This window comes from Salvelinus fontinalis, chromosome 4 (genome assembly GCF_029448725.1).
Source record: "Salvelinus fontinalis isolate EN_2023a chromosome 4, ASM2944872v1, whole genome shotgun sequence".
In the NCBI taxonomy this organism is placed as follows: Eukaryota; Metazoa; Chordata; class Actinopteri; order Salmoniformes; family Salmonidae; genus Salvelinus; species Salvelinus fontinalis.
Window position 1 is genome coordinate 1071403 of NC_074668.1, and position 17605 is coordinate 1089007.

Here is a 17605-nt window from a genome sequence, read left to right on the forward strand (position 1 = left end):
GATACACTTTGCTTTTAAAGGGCTCATGTCAATACAGGAAGTCAGTAAACTTGGAAACGGTCCCGTGTGGCTCAGTTGGTAGAGCATGGCGCTTGCAACGCCAGGGTTGTGGGTTCAATTCCCACGGGGGGGACCAGGGTTCAATTCCCACGGGGGGACCAGGATGAATATGTATGAACTTTCCAATTTGTAAGTCGCTCTGGATAAGAGCGTCTGCTAAATGACTTAAATGTAAACTATAGTTTCCGTTTTGACCTGTAATGTGTAATCTGACCACTAGGGGGCTCCAGAAGCCATGCTTATAGTATAACAAGTCAAATGTCTTACAGATGCCATGCAGTTTATATAGTTGTAGACACAGTCTGGTGTGTTCACAATCTTTCCACATCCACAGTTATTCCCCTTGATAATGGATGTCCATGACTTACTGGCTCTATAGCCATGGTCTGCAATGACTTCATTGACATGGAACTGAACTGACCCCAGCTCTGATGGGGTGAGAAATGCGCGTGTGTGTGTGTCAAAGTTCATCCCATCTGCAAAACATTAAACAGTAAACTTTCTCGTGGGAATTGGGAAGGGCTTTTAAGGGCACATCAGACATCTCAATAACACACAATACTATGGTCTGTCACAGATCAGTCCAGACATCTCAATAACACACAATACTATGGTCTGTCACAGATCCCCTCTCCTTCTTCCAGATATACTGTCTGCAGATGATGAGGACTTGGATGAACAGGATGAAGTTCTGACCACCACACCCCCAGCCCCGGACCACCACCACACCACCAGCCCCGGACCACCACACCACCCAACCCCAGACCACCACCAGCCCCAGACCACCACCACACCACCCAACCCCAGAACACCACACCACCAGCCCCAGACCACCACCACCACCACACCACCAGCCCCAGACCACCACACCACCCAACCCCAGACCACCACCACACCACCCAACCCCAGACCACCACCACACCACCCAACCCCAGACCACCACCACCACCACACCACCCAACCCCAGACCACCACCACCACCACACCACCCAACCCACCACCACACCACCCAACCCCAGACCACCACCACCACCACACCACCCAACCCCAGACCACCACCCAACCCCAGACCACCACCACACCACCCAACCCACCACCACACTACCCAACCCCAGACCACACCACCAGACCCAGACCACCACTACACCACCAGCCCCAGACCACCACCACCAGCCCCAGACCACCACACCACCCCCAGACTACAACCACCACCACCCCCAGACCACCACCACCAGCCCCAGACCACCACCACACAACCAGCCCCAGACCACCACCACACAACCAGCCCCAGACCACCTTAACACTACATCTGAACCTAAACAGGCAAACAGACTAGCAACCCATTTATAGGGTTAAACACTAAAACAAGATGTCGATAGACAGAGAGAGAGAGAGGGGGGGGGGGGGGGGGGGAGCATGTATAGGAAAGACTTTGTCAAGTGTTTTTTAGGGTGGGAGGAACGTGGTTTGCTATTTTAAAACATAAATAAAGGACCATTATTCTCAAGAAAGTTAACTTCCTCTTGAACTCCATGTCATCATCAGTGTTGGACGTGGACTGATATACACTGTACACAAATATAAAACGCAACATGTAAAGTGTTCCCATGTTTCATGAGCTGAAATAAAAAGAACCCTATAATTTTCCATATTCACAAAAGCTTATTTCTCTCAAAAGCTTATTTCTCTTATTTCTTTCCCTGTGTCATGAGGAAGGATCTCTCTGCGTTTCCGTGTGTCATGAGGAAGGATCTCTCTGCGTTACCCTGCGTCATGAGGAAGGATCTTTTTGCGTTTCCCTGCGTCGTGAGGAAGGATCTTTTTGCGTTTCCCTGCGTCGTGAGGAAGGATCTTTCTGCGTTTCCGTGTGTCATGAGGAAGGATCTCTCTGCGTTACCCTGCGTCGTGAGGAAGGATCTTTTTGCGTTTCCCTGCGTCGTGAGGAAGGATCTTTTTGCGTTTCCCTGCGTCGTGAGGAAGGATCTTTCTGCGTTTCCCTGCGTCGTGAGGCAGGATCTCTGCGTTTCCCTGCGTCGTGAGGCAGGATCTCTGCGTTTCCCTGCGTCGTGAGGCAGGAACTCTCTGCGTTTCCCTGTCATGAGGCAGGAACTCTCTGCGTTTCCCTGTCATGAGGCAGGAACTCTCTGCGTTTCCCTGTCATGAGGCAGGAACTCTCTGCGTTTCCCTGTCATGAGGCAGGAACTCTCTGCGTTTCCCTGTCATGAGGCAGGAACTCTCTGCGTTTCCCTGTCATGAGGCAGGAACTCTCTGCGTTTCCCTGTCATGAGGCAGGAACTCTCTGCGTTTCCCTGTCATGAGGCAGGAACTCTCTGCGTTTCCCTGTCATGAGGCAGGAACTCTCTGCGTTTCCCTGTCATGAGGCAGGAACTCTCTGCGTTTCCCTGTCATGAGGCAGGAACTCTCTGCGTTTCCCTGTCATGAGGCAGGAACTCTCTGCGTTTCCCTGTCATGAGGCAGGAACTCTCTGCGTTTCCCTGTCATGAGGCAGGAACTCTCTGCGTTTCCCTGTCATGAGGCAGGAACTCTCTGCGTTTCCCTGTCATGAGGCAGGAACTCTCTGCGTTTCCCTGTCATGAGGCAGGAACTCTTTGCGTTTCCCTGTCATGAGGCAGGAACTCTCTGCGTTTCCCTGTCATGAGGCAGGAACTCTCTGCTTTTCCCTGTCATGAGGCAGGAACTCTCTGCTTTTCCCTGTGTCATGAGGAAGGATCTCTCTGCGTTACCCTGTGTCATAAGGAAGGATCTCTCTGCGTTTCCCTGTCATGAGGCAGGAACTCTGCTTTTCCCTGTCATGAGGCAGGAACTCTCTGCTTTTCCTTGTGTCATGAGGAAGGATCTCTCTGCTATTCCCTGTCATGAGGCAGGAACTCTCTGCGTTTCCCTGTCATGAGGCAGGAACTCTCTGCGTTTCCCTGTCATGAGGCAGGAACTCTGCTTTTCCCTGTCATGAGGCAGGAACTCTCTGCTTTTCCCTGTGTCATGAGGAAGGATCTCTCTGCGTTACCCTGTGTCATGAGGAAGGATCTCTCTGCGTTTCCCTGTCATGAGGCAGGAACTCTCTGCTTTTCCCTGTCATGAGGCAGGAACTCTCTGCTTTTCCCTGTGTCATGAGGAAGGATCTCCCTGCGTTTCCCTGTGTCATGAGGAAGGATCTCCCTGCGTTTCCCTGTGTCATGAGGAAGGATCTCTCTGCGTTTCCCTGTGTCATGAGGAAGGATCTCCCTGCGTTTCCCTGTGTCATGAGGAAGGATCTCCCTGCGTTTCCCTGTGTCATGAGGAAGGATCTCCCTGCGTTTCCCTGTGTCATGAGGAAGGATCTCTCTGCGTTTCCCTGTGTCATGAGGAAGGATCTCTCTGCGTTTCCCTGTGTCATGAGGAAGGATCTCTCTGCGTTTCCCTGTGTCATGAGGAAGGATCTCCCTGCGTTTCCCTGTGTCATGAGGAAGGATCTCTCTGCGTTTCCCTGTGTCATGAGGAAGGATCTCCCTGCGTTACCCTGCGTCAGGAAGGATCTCTCTGCGTTTCCCTGTGTCATGAGGAAGGATCTCCCTGCGTTTCCCTGTGTCATGAGGAAGGATCTCTCTGCGTTTCCCTGTGTCATCAGGAAGGATCTCTCTGCGTTTCCCTGTGTCATCAGGAAGGATCTCTCTGCGTTTCCCTGTGTCATGAGGAAGGATCTCTCTGCGTTACCCTGCGTCATGAGGAAGGATCTCTCTGCGTTACCCTGTGTCATGAGGCAGGAACTCTCTGCGTTTCCCTGTCATGAGGCAGGAACTCTCTGCGTTTCCCTGTCATGAGGCAGGAACTCTCTGCGTTTCCCTGTCATGAGGCAGGAACTCTCTGCGTTTCCCTGTCATGAGGCAGGAACTCTCTGCGTTTCCCTGTCATGAGGCAGGAACTCTCTGCGTTTCCCTGTCATGAGGCAGGAACTCTCTGCGTTTCCCTGTCATGAGGCAGGAACTCTTTGCGTTTCCCTATCATGAGGCAGGAACTCTCTGCGTTTCCCTGTCATGAGGCAGGAACTCTCTGCTTTTCCCTGTCATGAGGCAGGAACTCTCTGCTTTTCCCTGTGTCATGAGGAAGGATCTCTCTGCGTTACCCTGTGTCATAAGGAAGGATCTCTCTGCGTTTCCCTGTCATGAGGCAGGAACTCTGCTTTTCCCTGTCATGAGGCAGGAACTCTCTGCTTTTCCTTGTGTCATGAGGAAGGATCTCTCTGCTATTCCCTGTCATGAGGCAGGAACTCTCTGCGTTTCCCTGTCATGAGGCAGGAACTCTCTGCTTTTCCCTGTCATGAGGCAGGAACTCTCTGCTTTTCCCTGTGTCATGAGGAAGGATCTCCCTGCGTTTCCCTGTGTCATGAGGAAGGATCTCCCTGCGTTTCCCTGTGTCATGAGGAAGGATCTCTCTGCGTTTCCCTGTGTCATGAGGAAGGATCTCCCTGCGTTTCCCTGTGTCATGAGGAAGGATCTCTCTGCGTTTCCCTGTGTCATGAGGAAGGATCTCCCTGCGTTACCCTGCGTCATGAGGAAGGATCTCCCTGCGTTTCCCTGTGTCATGAGGAAGGATCTCTCTGCGTTTCCCTGTGTCATGAGGAAGGATCTCCCTGCGTTTCCCTGTGTCATGAGGAAGGATCTCCCTGCGTTTCCCTGTGTCATGAGGAAGGATCTCTCTGCGTTTCCCTGTGTCATGAGGAAGGATCTCTCTGCGTTTCCCTGTGTCATGAGGAAGGATCTCTCTGCGTTTCCCTGTGTCATGAGGAAGGATCTCCCTGCGTTTCCCTGTGTCATGAGGAAGGATCTCTCTGCGTTTCCCTGTGTCATGAGGAAGGATCTCCCTGCGTTACCCTGCGTCAGGAAGGATCTCTCTGCGTTTCCCTGTGTCATGAGGAAGGATCTCCCTGCGTTTCCCTGTGTCATGAGGAAGGATCTCTCTGCGTTTCCCTGTGTCATCAGGAAGGATCTCTCTGCGTTTCCCTGTGTCATCAGGAAGGATCTCTCTGCGTTTCCCTGTGTCATGAGGAAGGATCTCTCTGCGTTACCCTGCGTCATGAGGAAGGATCTCTCTGCGTTACCCTGTGTCATGAGGAAGGATCTCTCTGCGTTTCCCTGTGTCATCAGGAAGGATCTCTCTGCGTTTCCCTGTGTCATCAGGAAGGATCTCTCTGCGTTTCCCTGTGTCATCAGGAAGGATCTCTCTGCGTTTCCCTGTGTCATCAGGAAGGATCTCCCTGCGTTACCCTGCGTCAGGAAGGATCTCTCTGCGTTTCCCTGTGTCATGAGGAAGGATCTCTCTGCGTTTCCCTGTGTCATGAGGAAGGATCTCCCTGCGTTTCCCTGTGTCATGAGGCAGGATCTTGCTGCGTTTCCCTGTGTCATGAGGCAGGATCTCTCTGCGTTTCCCTGTTATGAGGAAGGATCTCCCTGCGTTTCCCTGTGTCATGAGGAAGGATTTCTCGGCGTTTCCCTGCGTCAGGAAGGATCTCCCTGCGTTTCCCTGTGTCATGAGGAAGGATCTCTCTGCGTTTCCCTGTGTCATGAGGCAGGATCTCTTTGCATTTCCCTGTCATGAGGCAGGATCTCTCTGCGTTTCCCTGTGTCATGAGGAAGGATCTCTCGGCGTTTCCCTGTGTCATGAGGAAGGATCTCTGCGTTACCCTGTGTCATGAGGCAGGATCTCTCTGCGTTTCCCTGTGTCATGAGCAGGATCTCTCTGCGTTAGCCTGTGTTATGAGGAAGGATCTTGCTGCGTTTCCCTGTGTTATGAGGAAGGATCTCTCGGCGTTTCCCTGTGCCATGAGGCAGGATCTCTGCGTTTCCCTGCGTCAGGAAGGATCTCTCTGCGTTACCCTTTGTCATGAGGCGGGATCTCCCTGCGTTTCCCTGTGTCATGAGGCGGGATCTCCCTGCATTTCCCTGTGTTATGAGGCAGGATCTCTCTGCGTTTCCCTGTGTCATGAGGAAGGATCTCTCTGCGTTTCCCTGTGTCATGAGGCGGGATCTCTCTGCGTTTCCCTGTGTTATGAGGCGGGATCTCCCTGCGTTTCCCTGTGTCATGAGGCGGGATCTCTCTGCGTTTCCCTGTGTCGTCAGGAAGGATCTCTCTGCGTTTCCCTGTGTCATGAGGAAGGATCTCTCTGCGTTTCCCTGTGTCATCAGGAAGGATCTCTCTGCGTTTCCCTGTGTCATCAGGAAGGATCTCTCTGCGTTTCCCTGTGTCGTCAGGAAGGATCTCTCTGCGTTTCCCTGTGTCGTCAGGAAGGATCTCTCTGCGTTTCCCTGTGTCATGAGGAAGGATCTCTCTGCGTTTCCCTGTGTCATGAGGAAGGATCTCTCTGCGTTTCCCTGTGTCATGAGGAAGGATCTCCCTGCGTTACCCTGCGTCAGGAAGGATCTCTCTGCGTTTCCCTGTGTCATGAGGAAGGATCTCTCTGCGTTTCCCTGTGTCATGAGGAAGGATCTCTCTGCGTTTCCCTGTGTCATCAGGAAGGATCTCTCTGCGTTTCCCTGTGTCGTCAGGAAGGATCTCTCTGCGTTTCCCTGTGTCATGAGGAAGGATCTCTCTGCGTTTCCCTGTGTCATCAGGAAGGATCTCTCTGCGTTTCCCTGTGTCGTCAGGAAGGATCTCTCTGCGTTTCCCTGTGTCGTCAGGAAGGATCTCTCTGCGTTTCCCTGTGTCATCAGGAAGGATCTCTCTGCGTTTCCCTGTGTCATCAGGAAGGATCTCTCTGCGTTTCCCTGTGTCATCAGGAAGGATCTCTCTGCGTTTCCCTGTGTCATCAGGAAGGATCTCTCTGCGTTTCCCTGTGTCATGAGGAAGGATCTCTCTGCGTTTCCCTGTGTCATGAGGAAGGATCTCTCTGCGTTTCCCTGTGTCATGAGGAAGGATCTCTCTGCGTTTCCCTGTGTCATCAGGAAGGATCTCTCTGCGTTTCCCTGTGTCATCAGGAAGGATCTCTCTGCGTTTCCCTGTGTCATCAGGAAGGATCTCTCTGCGTTTCCCTGTGTCATCAGGAAGGATCTCTCTGCGTTTCCCTGTGTCGTCAGGAAGGATCTCTCTGCGTTTCCCTGTGTCGTCAGGAAGGATCTCTCTGCGTTTCCCTGTGTCATGAGGAAGGATCTCTCTGCATTTCCCTGTGTCATGAGGAAGGATCTCTCTGCGTTTCCCTGTGTCATGAGGAAGGATCTCCCTGCGTTACCCTGCGTCAGGAAGGATCTCTCTGCGTTTCCCTGTGTCATGAGGAAGGATCTCTCTGCGTTTCCCTGTGTCATGAGGAAGGATCTCTCTGCGTTTCCCTGTGTCATCAGGAAGGATCTCTCTGCGTTTCCCTGTGTCGTCAGGAAGGATCTCTCTGCGTTTCCCTGTGTCATGAGGAAGGATCTCTCTGCGTTTCCCTGTGTCATCAGGAAGGATCTCTCTGCGTTTCCCTGTGTCATCAGGAAGGATCTCTGCGTTTCCCTGTGTCGTCAGGAAGGATCTCTCTGCGTTTCCCTGTGTCGTCAGGAAGGATCTCTCTGCGTTTCCCTGTGTCATGAGGAAGGATCTCTCTGCGTTTCCCTGTGTCATGAGGAAGGATCTCTCTGCGTTTCCCTGTGTCATGAGGAAGGATCTCCCTGCGTTACCCTGCGTCAGGAAGGATCTCTCTGCGTTTCCCTGTGTCATGAGGAAGGATCTCTCTGCGTTTCCCTGTGTCATGAGGAAGGATCTCTCTGCGTTACCCTGTGTCATGAGGAAGGATCTCTCTGCGTTTCCCTGTGTCATGAGGAAGGATCTCTCTGCGTTACCCTGTGTCATGAGGAAGGATCTCTCTGCGTTTCCCTGTGTCATGAGGAAGGATCTCTCTGCGTTACCCTGTGTCATGAGGAAGGATCTCTCTGCGTTTCCCTGTGTCATGAGGAAGGATCTCTCTGCGTTACCCTGTGTCATCAGGAAGGAGCTCTCTGCGTTTCCCTGTGTCATGAGGAAGGATCTCTCTGCGTTACCCTGTGTCATCAGGAAGGATCTCTCTGCGTTTCCCTGTGTCATGAGGAAGGATCTCTCTGCGTTTCCCTGTGTCATGAGGAAGGATCTCTCTGCGTTTCCCTGTGTCATCAGGAAGGATCTCTCTGCGTTACCCTGTGTCATGAGGAAGGATCTCTCTGCGTTACCCTGTGTCATCAGGAAGGATCTCTCTGCGTTTCCCTGTGTCATGAGGAAGGATCTCTCTGCGTTTCCCTGTGTCATGAGGAAGGATCTCTCTGCGTTTCCCTGTGTCATCAGGAAGGATCTCTCTGCGTTACCCTGTGTCATGAGGAAGGATCTCTCTGCGTTTCCCTGTGTCATCAGGAAGGATCTCTCTGCGTTTCCCTGTGTCATGAGGAAGGATCTCTCTGCGTTTCCCTGTGTCATCAGGAAGGATCTCTCTGCGTTTCCCTGTGTCATGAGGAAGGATCTCTCTGCGTTTCCCTGTGTCATGAGGAAGGATCTCTCTGCGTTTCCCTGTGTCATCAGGAAGGATCTCCCTGCGTTACCCTGCGTCAGGAAGGATCTCTCTGCGTTTCCCTGTGTCATCAGGAAGGATCTCTCTGCGTTTCCCTGTGTCATGAGGAAGGATCTCTCTGCGTTTCCCTGTGTCATCAGGAAGGATCTCTCTGCGTTTCCCTGTGTCGTCAGGAAGGATCTCTCTGCGTTTCCCTGTGTCATGAGGAAGGATCTCTCTGCGTTTCCCTGTGTCATGAGGAAGGATCTCTCTGCGTTTCCCTGTGTCATCAGGAAGGATCTCCCTGCGTTACCCTGCGTCAGGAAGGATCTCTGCGTTTCCCTGTGTCATCAGGAAGGATCTCTCTGCGTTTCCCTGTGTCATGAGGAAGGATCTCTCTGCGTTTCCCTGTGTCATGAGGAAGGATCTCTCTGCGTTTCCCTGTGTCATCAGGAAGGATCTCTCTGCGTTTCCCTGTGTCATCAGGAAGGATCTCTCTGCGTTTCCCTGTGTCATCAGGAAGGATCTCTCTGCGTTTCCCTGTGTCATCAGGAAGGATCTCTCTGCGTTTCCCTGTGTCATCAGGAAGGATCTCTCTGCGTTTCCCTGTGTCATGAGGAAGGATCTCTCTGCGTTTCCCTGTGTCATGAGGAAGGATCTCTCTGCGTTTCCCTGTGTCATGAGGAAGGATCTCTCTGCGTTTCCCTGTGTCATCAGGAAGGATCTCTCTGCGTTTCCCTGTGTCATCAGGAAGGATCTCTCTGCGTTTCCCTGTGTCATCAGGAAGGATCTCTCTGCGTTTCCCTGTGTCATCAGGAAGGATCTCTCTGCGTTTCCCTGTGTCGTCAGGAAGGATCTCTCTGCGTTTCCCTGTGTCGTCAGGAAGGATCTCTCTGCGTTTCCCTGTGTCATGAGGAAGGATCTCTCTGCGTTTCCCTGTGTCATGAGGAAGGATCTCTCTGCGTTTCCCTGTGTCATGAGGAAGGATCTCCCTGCGTTACCCTGCGTCAGGAAGGATCTCTCTGCGTTTCCCTGTGTCATGAGGAAGGATCTCTCTGCGTTTCCCTGTGTCATGAGGAAGGATCTCTCTGCGTTTCCCTGTGTCATGAGGAAGGATCTCTCTGCGTTTCCCTGTGTCATCAGGAAGGATCTCTCTGCGTTTCCCTGTGTCGTCAGGAAGGATCTCTCTGCGTTTCCCTGTGTCATGAGGAAGGATCTCTCTGCGTTTCCCTGTGTCATCAGGAAGGATCTCTCTGCGTTTCCCTGTGTCATCAGGAAGGATCTCTCTGCGTTTCCCTGTGTCGTCAGGAAGGATCTCTCTGCGTTTCCCTGTGTCGTCAGGAAGGATCTCTCTGCGTTTCCCTGTGTCATGAGGAAGGATCTCTCTGCGTTTCCCTGTGTCATGAGGAAGGATCTCCCTGCGTTACCCTGCGTCAGGAAGGATCTCTCTGCGTTTCCCTGTGTCATGAGGAAGGATCTCTCTGCGTTTCCCTGTGTCATGAGGAAGGATCTCTCTGCGTTACCCTGTGTCATGAGGAAGGATCTCTCTGCGTTTCCCTGTGTCATGAGGAAGGATCTCTCTGCGTTACCCTGTGTCATGAGGAAGGATCTCTCTGCGTTTCCCTGTGTCATGAGGAAGGATCTCTCTGCGTTACCCTGTGTCATGAGGAAGGATCTCTCCGCGTTTCCCTGTGTCATGAGGAAGGATTTTTCTGCGTTACCCTGTGTCATCAGGAAGGATCTCTCTGCGTTTCCCTGTGTCATGAGGAAGGATCTCTCTGCGTTACCCTGTGTCATCAGGAAGGATCTCTCTGCGTTTCCGTGTCATGAGGAAGGATCTCTCTGCGTTTCCCTGTGTCATGAGGAAGGATCTCTCTGCGTTTCCCTGTGTCATCAGGAAGGATCTCTCTGCGTTACCCTGTGTCATGAGGAAGGATCTCTCTGCGTTTCCCTGTGTCATCAGGAAGGATCTCTCTGCGTTTCCCTGTGTCATCAGGAAGGATCTCTCTGCGTTACCCTGTGTCATGAGGAAGGATCTCTCTGCGTTTCCCTGTGTCATCAGGAAGGTAAAACTGCAACTTTTTTTTTTTTACAGCATATTATTCAAACCACTGGGCCATTCTAGTCAAGAAGACATTCACTTGAACTTAACAGACTCACATGATCATTTCTGTAGAAGACCAAAGTAAAGTCTCTTATTGACCAGATCAAGTGTCCTCTCTTTTCAAGTCTGCTAAATATTGAGATGTTTGAAGCAGTGATGGGATTGATATACAGTATGATGTGTCTATTCAAACGGGGAAGAAGGCTGCTCTGGCTGTTTCTCAATACAGCCGGACAGTCCTGAAGGAATACAGCCGGACACGCCTGTAGGAACACAGCCGGACACGCCTGTAGGAACACAGCCGGACACGCCTGTAGGAACACAGCCGGACACGCCTGTAGGAACACAGCCGGACACGCCTGTAGGAACACAGCCGGACACGCCTGTAGGAACTACCATATCTGGCAGTGCTCTGGTCACTTTCAATACACAGTAAACATAATACCTTCACCGTTGTCCTGTAGTCCACCACTCCAACGGCGCACATACACAATCCGTCTCAATTGTCTTAAGCCTTTAAACTACTTCTTAAACCCGTCTCCTCTCCTTGATCTACACTGATTGAAGTGGATTTAACAAGTGACATGAATAAGGGATCATAGCTTTCACCTGGATTCACCTGGTCAGTCTATATCATGGAAAGAGCAGGTGTTCTTAATGTTCTGTTCACTCAGTGTGTGTGACTCTGGTCAGTCTATATCAAGGAAGAAGCAGGTGTTCTTAATGTTTTGTCCACTCAGTGTGTGTGTGTGTGTGACTCTGGTCAGTCTATATCTTCTTATGGCTGAAGGGGCAGTATTGAGTAGCTTGGATGAAAGGTGCCCATTGTAAACGGCCAGCTCCTCAGTCTCAGTTGCTAATATTTGCATATTATTATTAGTATTGGATAGAAAACACTCTAAAGTTTCTAAAAGTGTTTGAATTATGTCTGTGAGATTAACAGAACTCATATGGCAGTCAAAAACCTGAGAAGTTCCACTTCCGGTTTGGATTTTTTCTGAGGGTGCCATATTTTCAACCAAGCTCTTATTGAAAATACAGAGAGGTATGGATGGGTTTTCACTTCCTACGGCTTCCACTAGATGTCAACAGTCAATAGAACTAAGTCTGATGATTAATGTGAAGGGGGGGGTCGAAGGAGACAGAATTTAGTAATCACTGCCATAAGGTGACCATGCATTCAACTGGCGCGTTCACGTGAGAAGCAGCTCCGTTCCATCTCTCAATTGAAGTCGATTTAATTCTCCGGTTGGAACGTTATTCAAGATGTATGTTAACAACATTCTAAAGATTGATTCAGTACATCGTTTGCCATGTTTCTACTGACTGTAACGGAACGTTTGGACATTTCGTCACGTTATAGTGGTCGCGCTTTGAGACTTTGGTTAGGGTATTTGGTAAACAATTCGAAAGTAGCTAATTTGACATAAATAGCGGACATGAACGAACAAATCAAGCATTTATTGTGGACCTGGGATTCCTAGGACTGCATTCTGATGAATTCATCAAAGGTAAGGAAACATTTATCATGTATTTTCTGGTTTCTGTTGAGTCCAACATGGTGGCTAATTTGGCTAATCATCTGAGCTCCGTCTCAGATTATTGCATGGTTTATATTTCCGTAAATTAAAAAAAAAATCTGACACAGCGGTTGCATTAAGGAGAGGTATATCTATAATTCTATGTGTATTACTTGTATTATCATTTATATTTATGTTGAGTATTTCTGTTGAAACGATGTGGCTATGCAAAGTCACTTGATGTTTTTGCAACTAGTGAATCTAACGCCTCAAAGTAAACTCAGATTTTTTTAATATAAATATGAACTTAATCAAACAAAACATGCATGTATTGTGTAACATGAAGTCCTATGAGTGTCATCTGATGAAAATAATCGAAGGTTAGTGATTAATTTTATCTCTATTCTGGTTTTTGTGAAAGCTATCTTTAGCTGGAAAAAATGGCTGTGGTTATTGTGGTTTTGTGGTGACCTAACATAATCGTTTGTACTGCTTTCGCTGAAAAGCCTATTTGAAAATCGAACACTTTGGTGGGATTAACAACAAGATTACCTTTAAAATGATATAAGATACTTGAATGTCTGAGGAATTTTAATTATGAGATTTCTGTTTTTTGAATTTGGCGCCCTGCACTCTGACTGGCTGTTGTCATATCGATCCCGTTAACGGGACTGCAGCCATAAGAAGATATCATGGAAAGAGCAGGTGTTCTTAATGTTTTGTCCACTCAGTGTGTGTGAGACTGGATGGACACTACATTTACTGAACCCATGAGTCTCAGATTTATTTGACAATTCTACATTGTGAAACTGTTGTCAGGGTGAAAAGATGGTTGGACAGAGATAATAAGGTAATAACACATTCAATACATGTTAATAAGAATAATATCAAAATCAAGACCCAGGTTTTACTCGCCAGTCGCTGAGTTTAATTTAAATACACATACTTTTCCCATCCCACCTCTATTTTTACCCTCCCTCCATCTCAGTTCTCCTCTACCACCACAGAGAAAGATGGTGTCTCAAATGGCACCCTATTCCCTATATAGAGCACTACATTTGACCAGGGCCTATAGGGCTCTAAAGAGCACTACATTTGACCAGGGCCTATAGGGCTCTAAAGAGGACTACATTTGACCAGGGCCTATAGGGCTCTAAAGAGCACTACATTTGACCAGGGCCTATAGGGCTCTAAAGAGCACTACATTTGACCAGGGCCTATAGGGCTCTAAAGAGCACTACATTTGACCAGGGCCTATAGGGCTCTAAAGAGCACTACATTTGACCAGGGCCTATAGGGCTCTAAAGAGCACTACATTTGACCAGGGCCTATAGGGCTCTAAAGAGCACTACATTTGACCAGGGCCTATAGGGCTCTAAAGAGCACTACATTTGACCAGGGCCTATAGGGCTCTAAAGAGCACTACATTTGACCAGGGCCTATAGGGCTCTAAAGAGCACTACATTTGACCAGGGCCTATAGGGCTCTAAAGAGCACTACATTTGACCAGGGCCTATAGGGCTCTAAAGAGCACTACATTTGACCAGGGCCTATAGGGCTCTATGTAGGGAATATGGTGACGTTTTTAATGCAGCAAAAGCATGTCCGGCTAAAAAAAAAAAACAGTCTAATTGTGCAGCTTTTTAAGACATTTGCGAACATAACTTAAATCCTACAGCTTTTTTTGTTGCTCACTTTCCTTCTGCTCTCATTTCAGACTGTTTTGAACAGAAAGAGAAGACACAGTGAAACTTCCATCTGTCCACATGAAAAGGAGGCATCCACCCCTTCCACCGCTTCATGGTATATTCCCCGCTTACATCCGACACAGTGATCCGTACCATGACGCTCGAAATGGGGGAAGGTTCCCTGGAACGTCTCTATAGGCTTCAATCAAAATACAGTACAGTTAAGTCCTGAGTGTAGCCAATTGTTTCGGCGTTTGCAGGGTGTGTCTTTATTCTTTAATTGATTGAGATAAATCAGTCTTTGTTTAACTACTGCTCCTCTCTCTCTTCTTCTCTCATCTCTTCTCCAGTTAAATACAGTTTGTGTTTTGTCCCTCCCCTTTACTGGGATGTGCTTGTTTAATGCTCTACAGTCCTCTTCTCCCAACGTGTGCTCCATTAGCGGCTTGCCGGCTTCCTATTGGCTGGCTGATTGAGGTGGCAGGGTTGTCATTGGTCCACCGCGGGGGTGAGGGGGCAGGTGCAAGCAGGCAGAGTGAAGTGTGTGTGAAACGAATGGCACTAGAGGAAAACTGGTTTTAGGTTAGTCACAAGGCATGCATGTTAACACTCAACTCTAGACAGAAGAGTGGTCATATGTACTGTGAGTTGTGTATACACATGAGTCTGCTTAGCTTGGGTGCAAGTATCGATCAATGCTTGTTGTCTGTGCATGTTTGTATGTATGTACACTACATGACGACAAGTATGTGGACACCTGCTCGTCAAACATCTCATTCCAAAATCATGGGCATTAATATGGAGTTGGTCCCCCCCTTTGCTACTATAACAGCCTCCACTCTTCTGAGAAGGCTTTCCACTAGATGTTGGAACATTGTTACGAGGACTTGCTTCCATTCAGCCACAAGAGCATTAGTAAGCTCGGGCACTGATGTTGGGTGATTAGCCCTGGCTCAGAGTCTGCGTTCCAATTCATCCCAAAGGTGTTCGATGGGGTTGAGGTCAGGGCTCTGTCCAGGCAGTCAAGTTCTTCCACACCAATCTCGACAAACCATTTCTGTATGGACCTCACTTAGTGCACGGGGGCATTGTCATGATAAAACAGGAAAGGGCCTTCCCCAAACGGTTGCCACAAAGTTGGAAGCACAAAATCGTCTAGAATGTCATTGTATGTTGTAGCGTTAATATTTCCCTTCACTGGAACTAAAGGGCCTGAACCATGAAAAACAGCCCCAGACCATTATTCCTCCTCCACCAAACTTTAGTTGGCACTATGCATTGGGAAAGATAGCGTTCTCTTAGCATCCACCAAACCCAGATTCGTCCGTCAGACTGCCAGATTGTGAAGCGTGACTCATCACTCCAGAGAACGCGTTTCCACTACTCCATAGTACAATATAGGCGAGCTTTACACCACTCCAGCCGACGCTTGGCATTGCGCATGGTGATCTTAGGCTTGTGTGCGGCTGCTCGGCCATGGAAACCCATTTCATGAAGCTCCAGACAAACAGTTATTGTGCTGACGTTGCTTCCAGAGGCAGTTTGGAACGGAGTGTTGCCACCGAGGACAGACGAGTTTTACACGCTACGCGCTTAAGCACTCGGCGGTCCCGTTCTTTGAGCTTGTGAGGCCTACCACTTTGCGGCTGAGCCGTTGTTGACCGGGGCAGCTCTACCAGGGCATAAATTTGACAAACTGACTTGTTGGAAAGGTGGCATCCTATGACGGTGCCACGTTGAAAGTCTCTGAGCTCTTCAGTAAAGCATTGGCAGTGGAATGGCCTGTCTATGGAGATTGCATGGCTGTGTGCTCGATTTTATACACCTATCAGCAACGGGTATTGCTCAAATAGCCGAATCCACAAATTTGAAGGGGTGTCCACATACATATATAGTGTATGTATGTATGTATGTATGTATGTATGTATGTATGTATGTATGTATGTATGTATGTATAGTCTATTCAAGTTCTCGTCAATGTACTGCGCAGTCTGTCTGTGCACCATTCCGGGCTGCGTTAGGGGTCAGGGATGAGGAGCCGCAGGGTCACACACGGGGGGAGTATTTGGGGTTTCTTGGCACCTCGGTGAAAGATTTAAGCTCGTAAGGGATCCCCGTGTCCACCTCGATGGACTTGCGGGAGAAAAGCAGCCGGATATCGTTGTGCAGGTAAATCTTCCCAGATTTGGAGCTCTGGAATCTACAGAGTCAAGAGAAAACAAAGAAGAAGCATCACCGTTAGTAGCCTGTGTAAAGCTACTCTACTGAAACAAGGCACTGACCAGAAGCCTCAAAGCTACTCTACTGAAACAAAGCACTGACCAGAAGCCTCACCGTTAGTAGCCTGTGTAAAGCTACTCTACTGAAACAAGGTACTGACCAGAAGCCTCACCGTTAGTAGCCTGTGTAAAGCTACTCTACTGAAACAAAGCACTGACCAGAAGCCTCACCGTCAGTAGCCTGTGTAAAGCTACTCTACTGAAACAAAGCACTGACCAGAAGCCTCACCGTCAGTAGCCTGTATAAAACTACTCTACTGAAACAAAGCACTGACCAGAAGCCTCACCGTTAGTAGCCTGTGTAAAGCTACTCTACTGAAACAAAGCACTGACCAGAAGCCTCACCATCAGTAGCCTGTGTAAAGCTACTCTACTGAAACAAAGCACTGACCGAAGCCTCACCGTCAGTAGCCTGTGTAAAACTACTCTACTGAAACAAAGCACTGACCAGAAGCCTCACCGTCAGTAGCCTGTGTAAAGCTACTCTACTGAAACAAAGCACTGACCAGAAGCCTCACCGTCAGTAGCCTGTGTAAAGCTACTCTACTGAAACAAAGCACTGACCAGAAGCCTCACCGTCAGTAGCCTGTGTAAAGCTACTCTACTGAAACAAAGCACTGACCAGAAGCCTCACCGTCAGTAGCCTGTGTAAAGCTACTCTACTGAAACAAAGCACTGACCAGAAGCCTCACCGTTAGTAGCCTGTGTAAAGCTACTCTACTGAAACAAAGCACTGACCAGAAGCCTCACCGTCAGTAGCCTGTGTAAAGCTACTCTACTGAAACAACGCACTGACCAGAAGCCTCACCGTTAGTAGCCTGTGTAAAGCTACTCTACTGAAACAAAGCACTGACCAGAAGCCTCACCGTTAGTAGCCTGTGTAAAGCTACTCTACTGAAACAAAGGACTGACCAGAAGCCTCACCGTCAGTAGCCTGTGTAAAGCTACTCTACTGAAACAAAGAACTGACCAGAAGCCTCACCGTTAGTAGCCTGTGTAAAGCTACTCTACTGAAACAAAGCACTGACCAGAAGCCTCACCGTTAGTAGCCTGTGTAAAGCTACTCTACTGAAACAACGCACTGACCAGAAGCCTCACCGTTAGTAGCCTGTGTAAAGCTACTCTACTGAAACACGGCACTGACCAGAAGCCTCACCGTTAGTAGCCTGTGTAAAGCTACTCTACTGAAACAAAGCACTGACCAGAAGCCTCACCGTTAGTAGCCTGTGTAAAGCTACTCTACTGAAACAAAGCACTGACCAGAAGCCTCACCGTTAGTAGCCTGTGTAAAGCTACTCTACTGAAACAAAGGACTGACCAGAAGCCTCACCGTCAGTAGCCTGTGTAAAGCTACTCTACTGAAACAAAGCACTGACCAGAAGCCTCACCGTTAGTAGCCTGTGTAAAGCTACTCTACTGAAACAAAGCACTGACCAGAAGCCTCACCGTCAGTAGCCTGTGTAAAGCTACTCTAC

General features: G+C 49.2%; 1 protein-coding gene across 1 annotated transcript in view; it reads right to left on the reverse strand.

The window, feature by feature from the left end:
* Positions 1–13728: 13728 nt before the first annotated feature.
* LOC129852960 (atos homolog protein B) overlaps positions 13729–17605 on the reverse strand; it is a 49481-nt gene continuing 45604 nt past the window's right edge. The window contains exon 9 of the mRNA XM_055918563.1: positions 13729–16051. Within this exon, the coding sequence (XP_055774538.1) occupies positions 15898–16051 (154 nt within the window). The 3' untranslated portion in view covers positions 13729–15897. The remainder of the gene's footprint in view (positions 16052–17605) is intronic.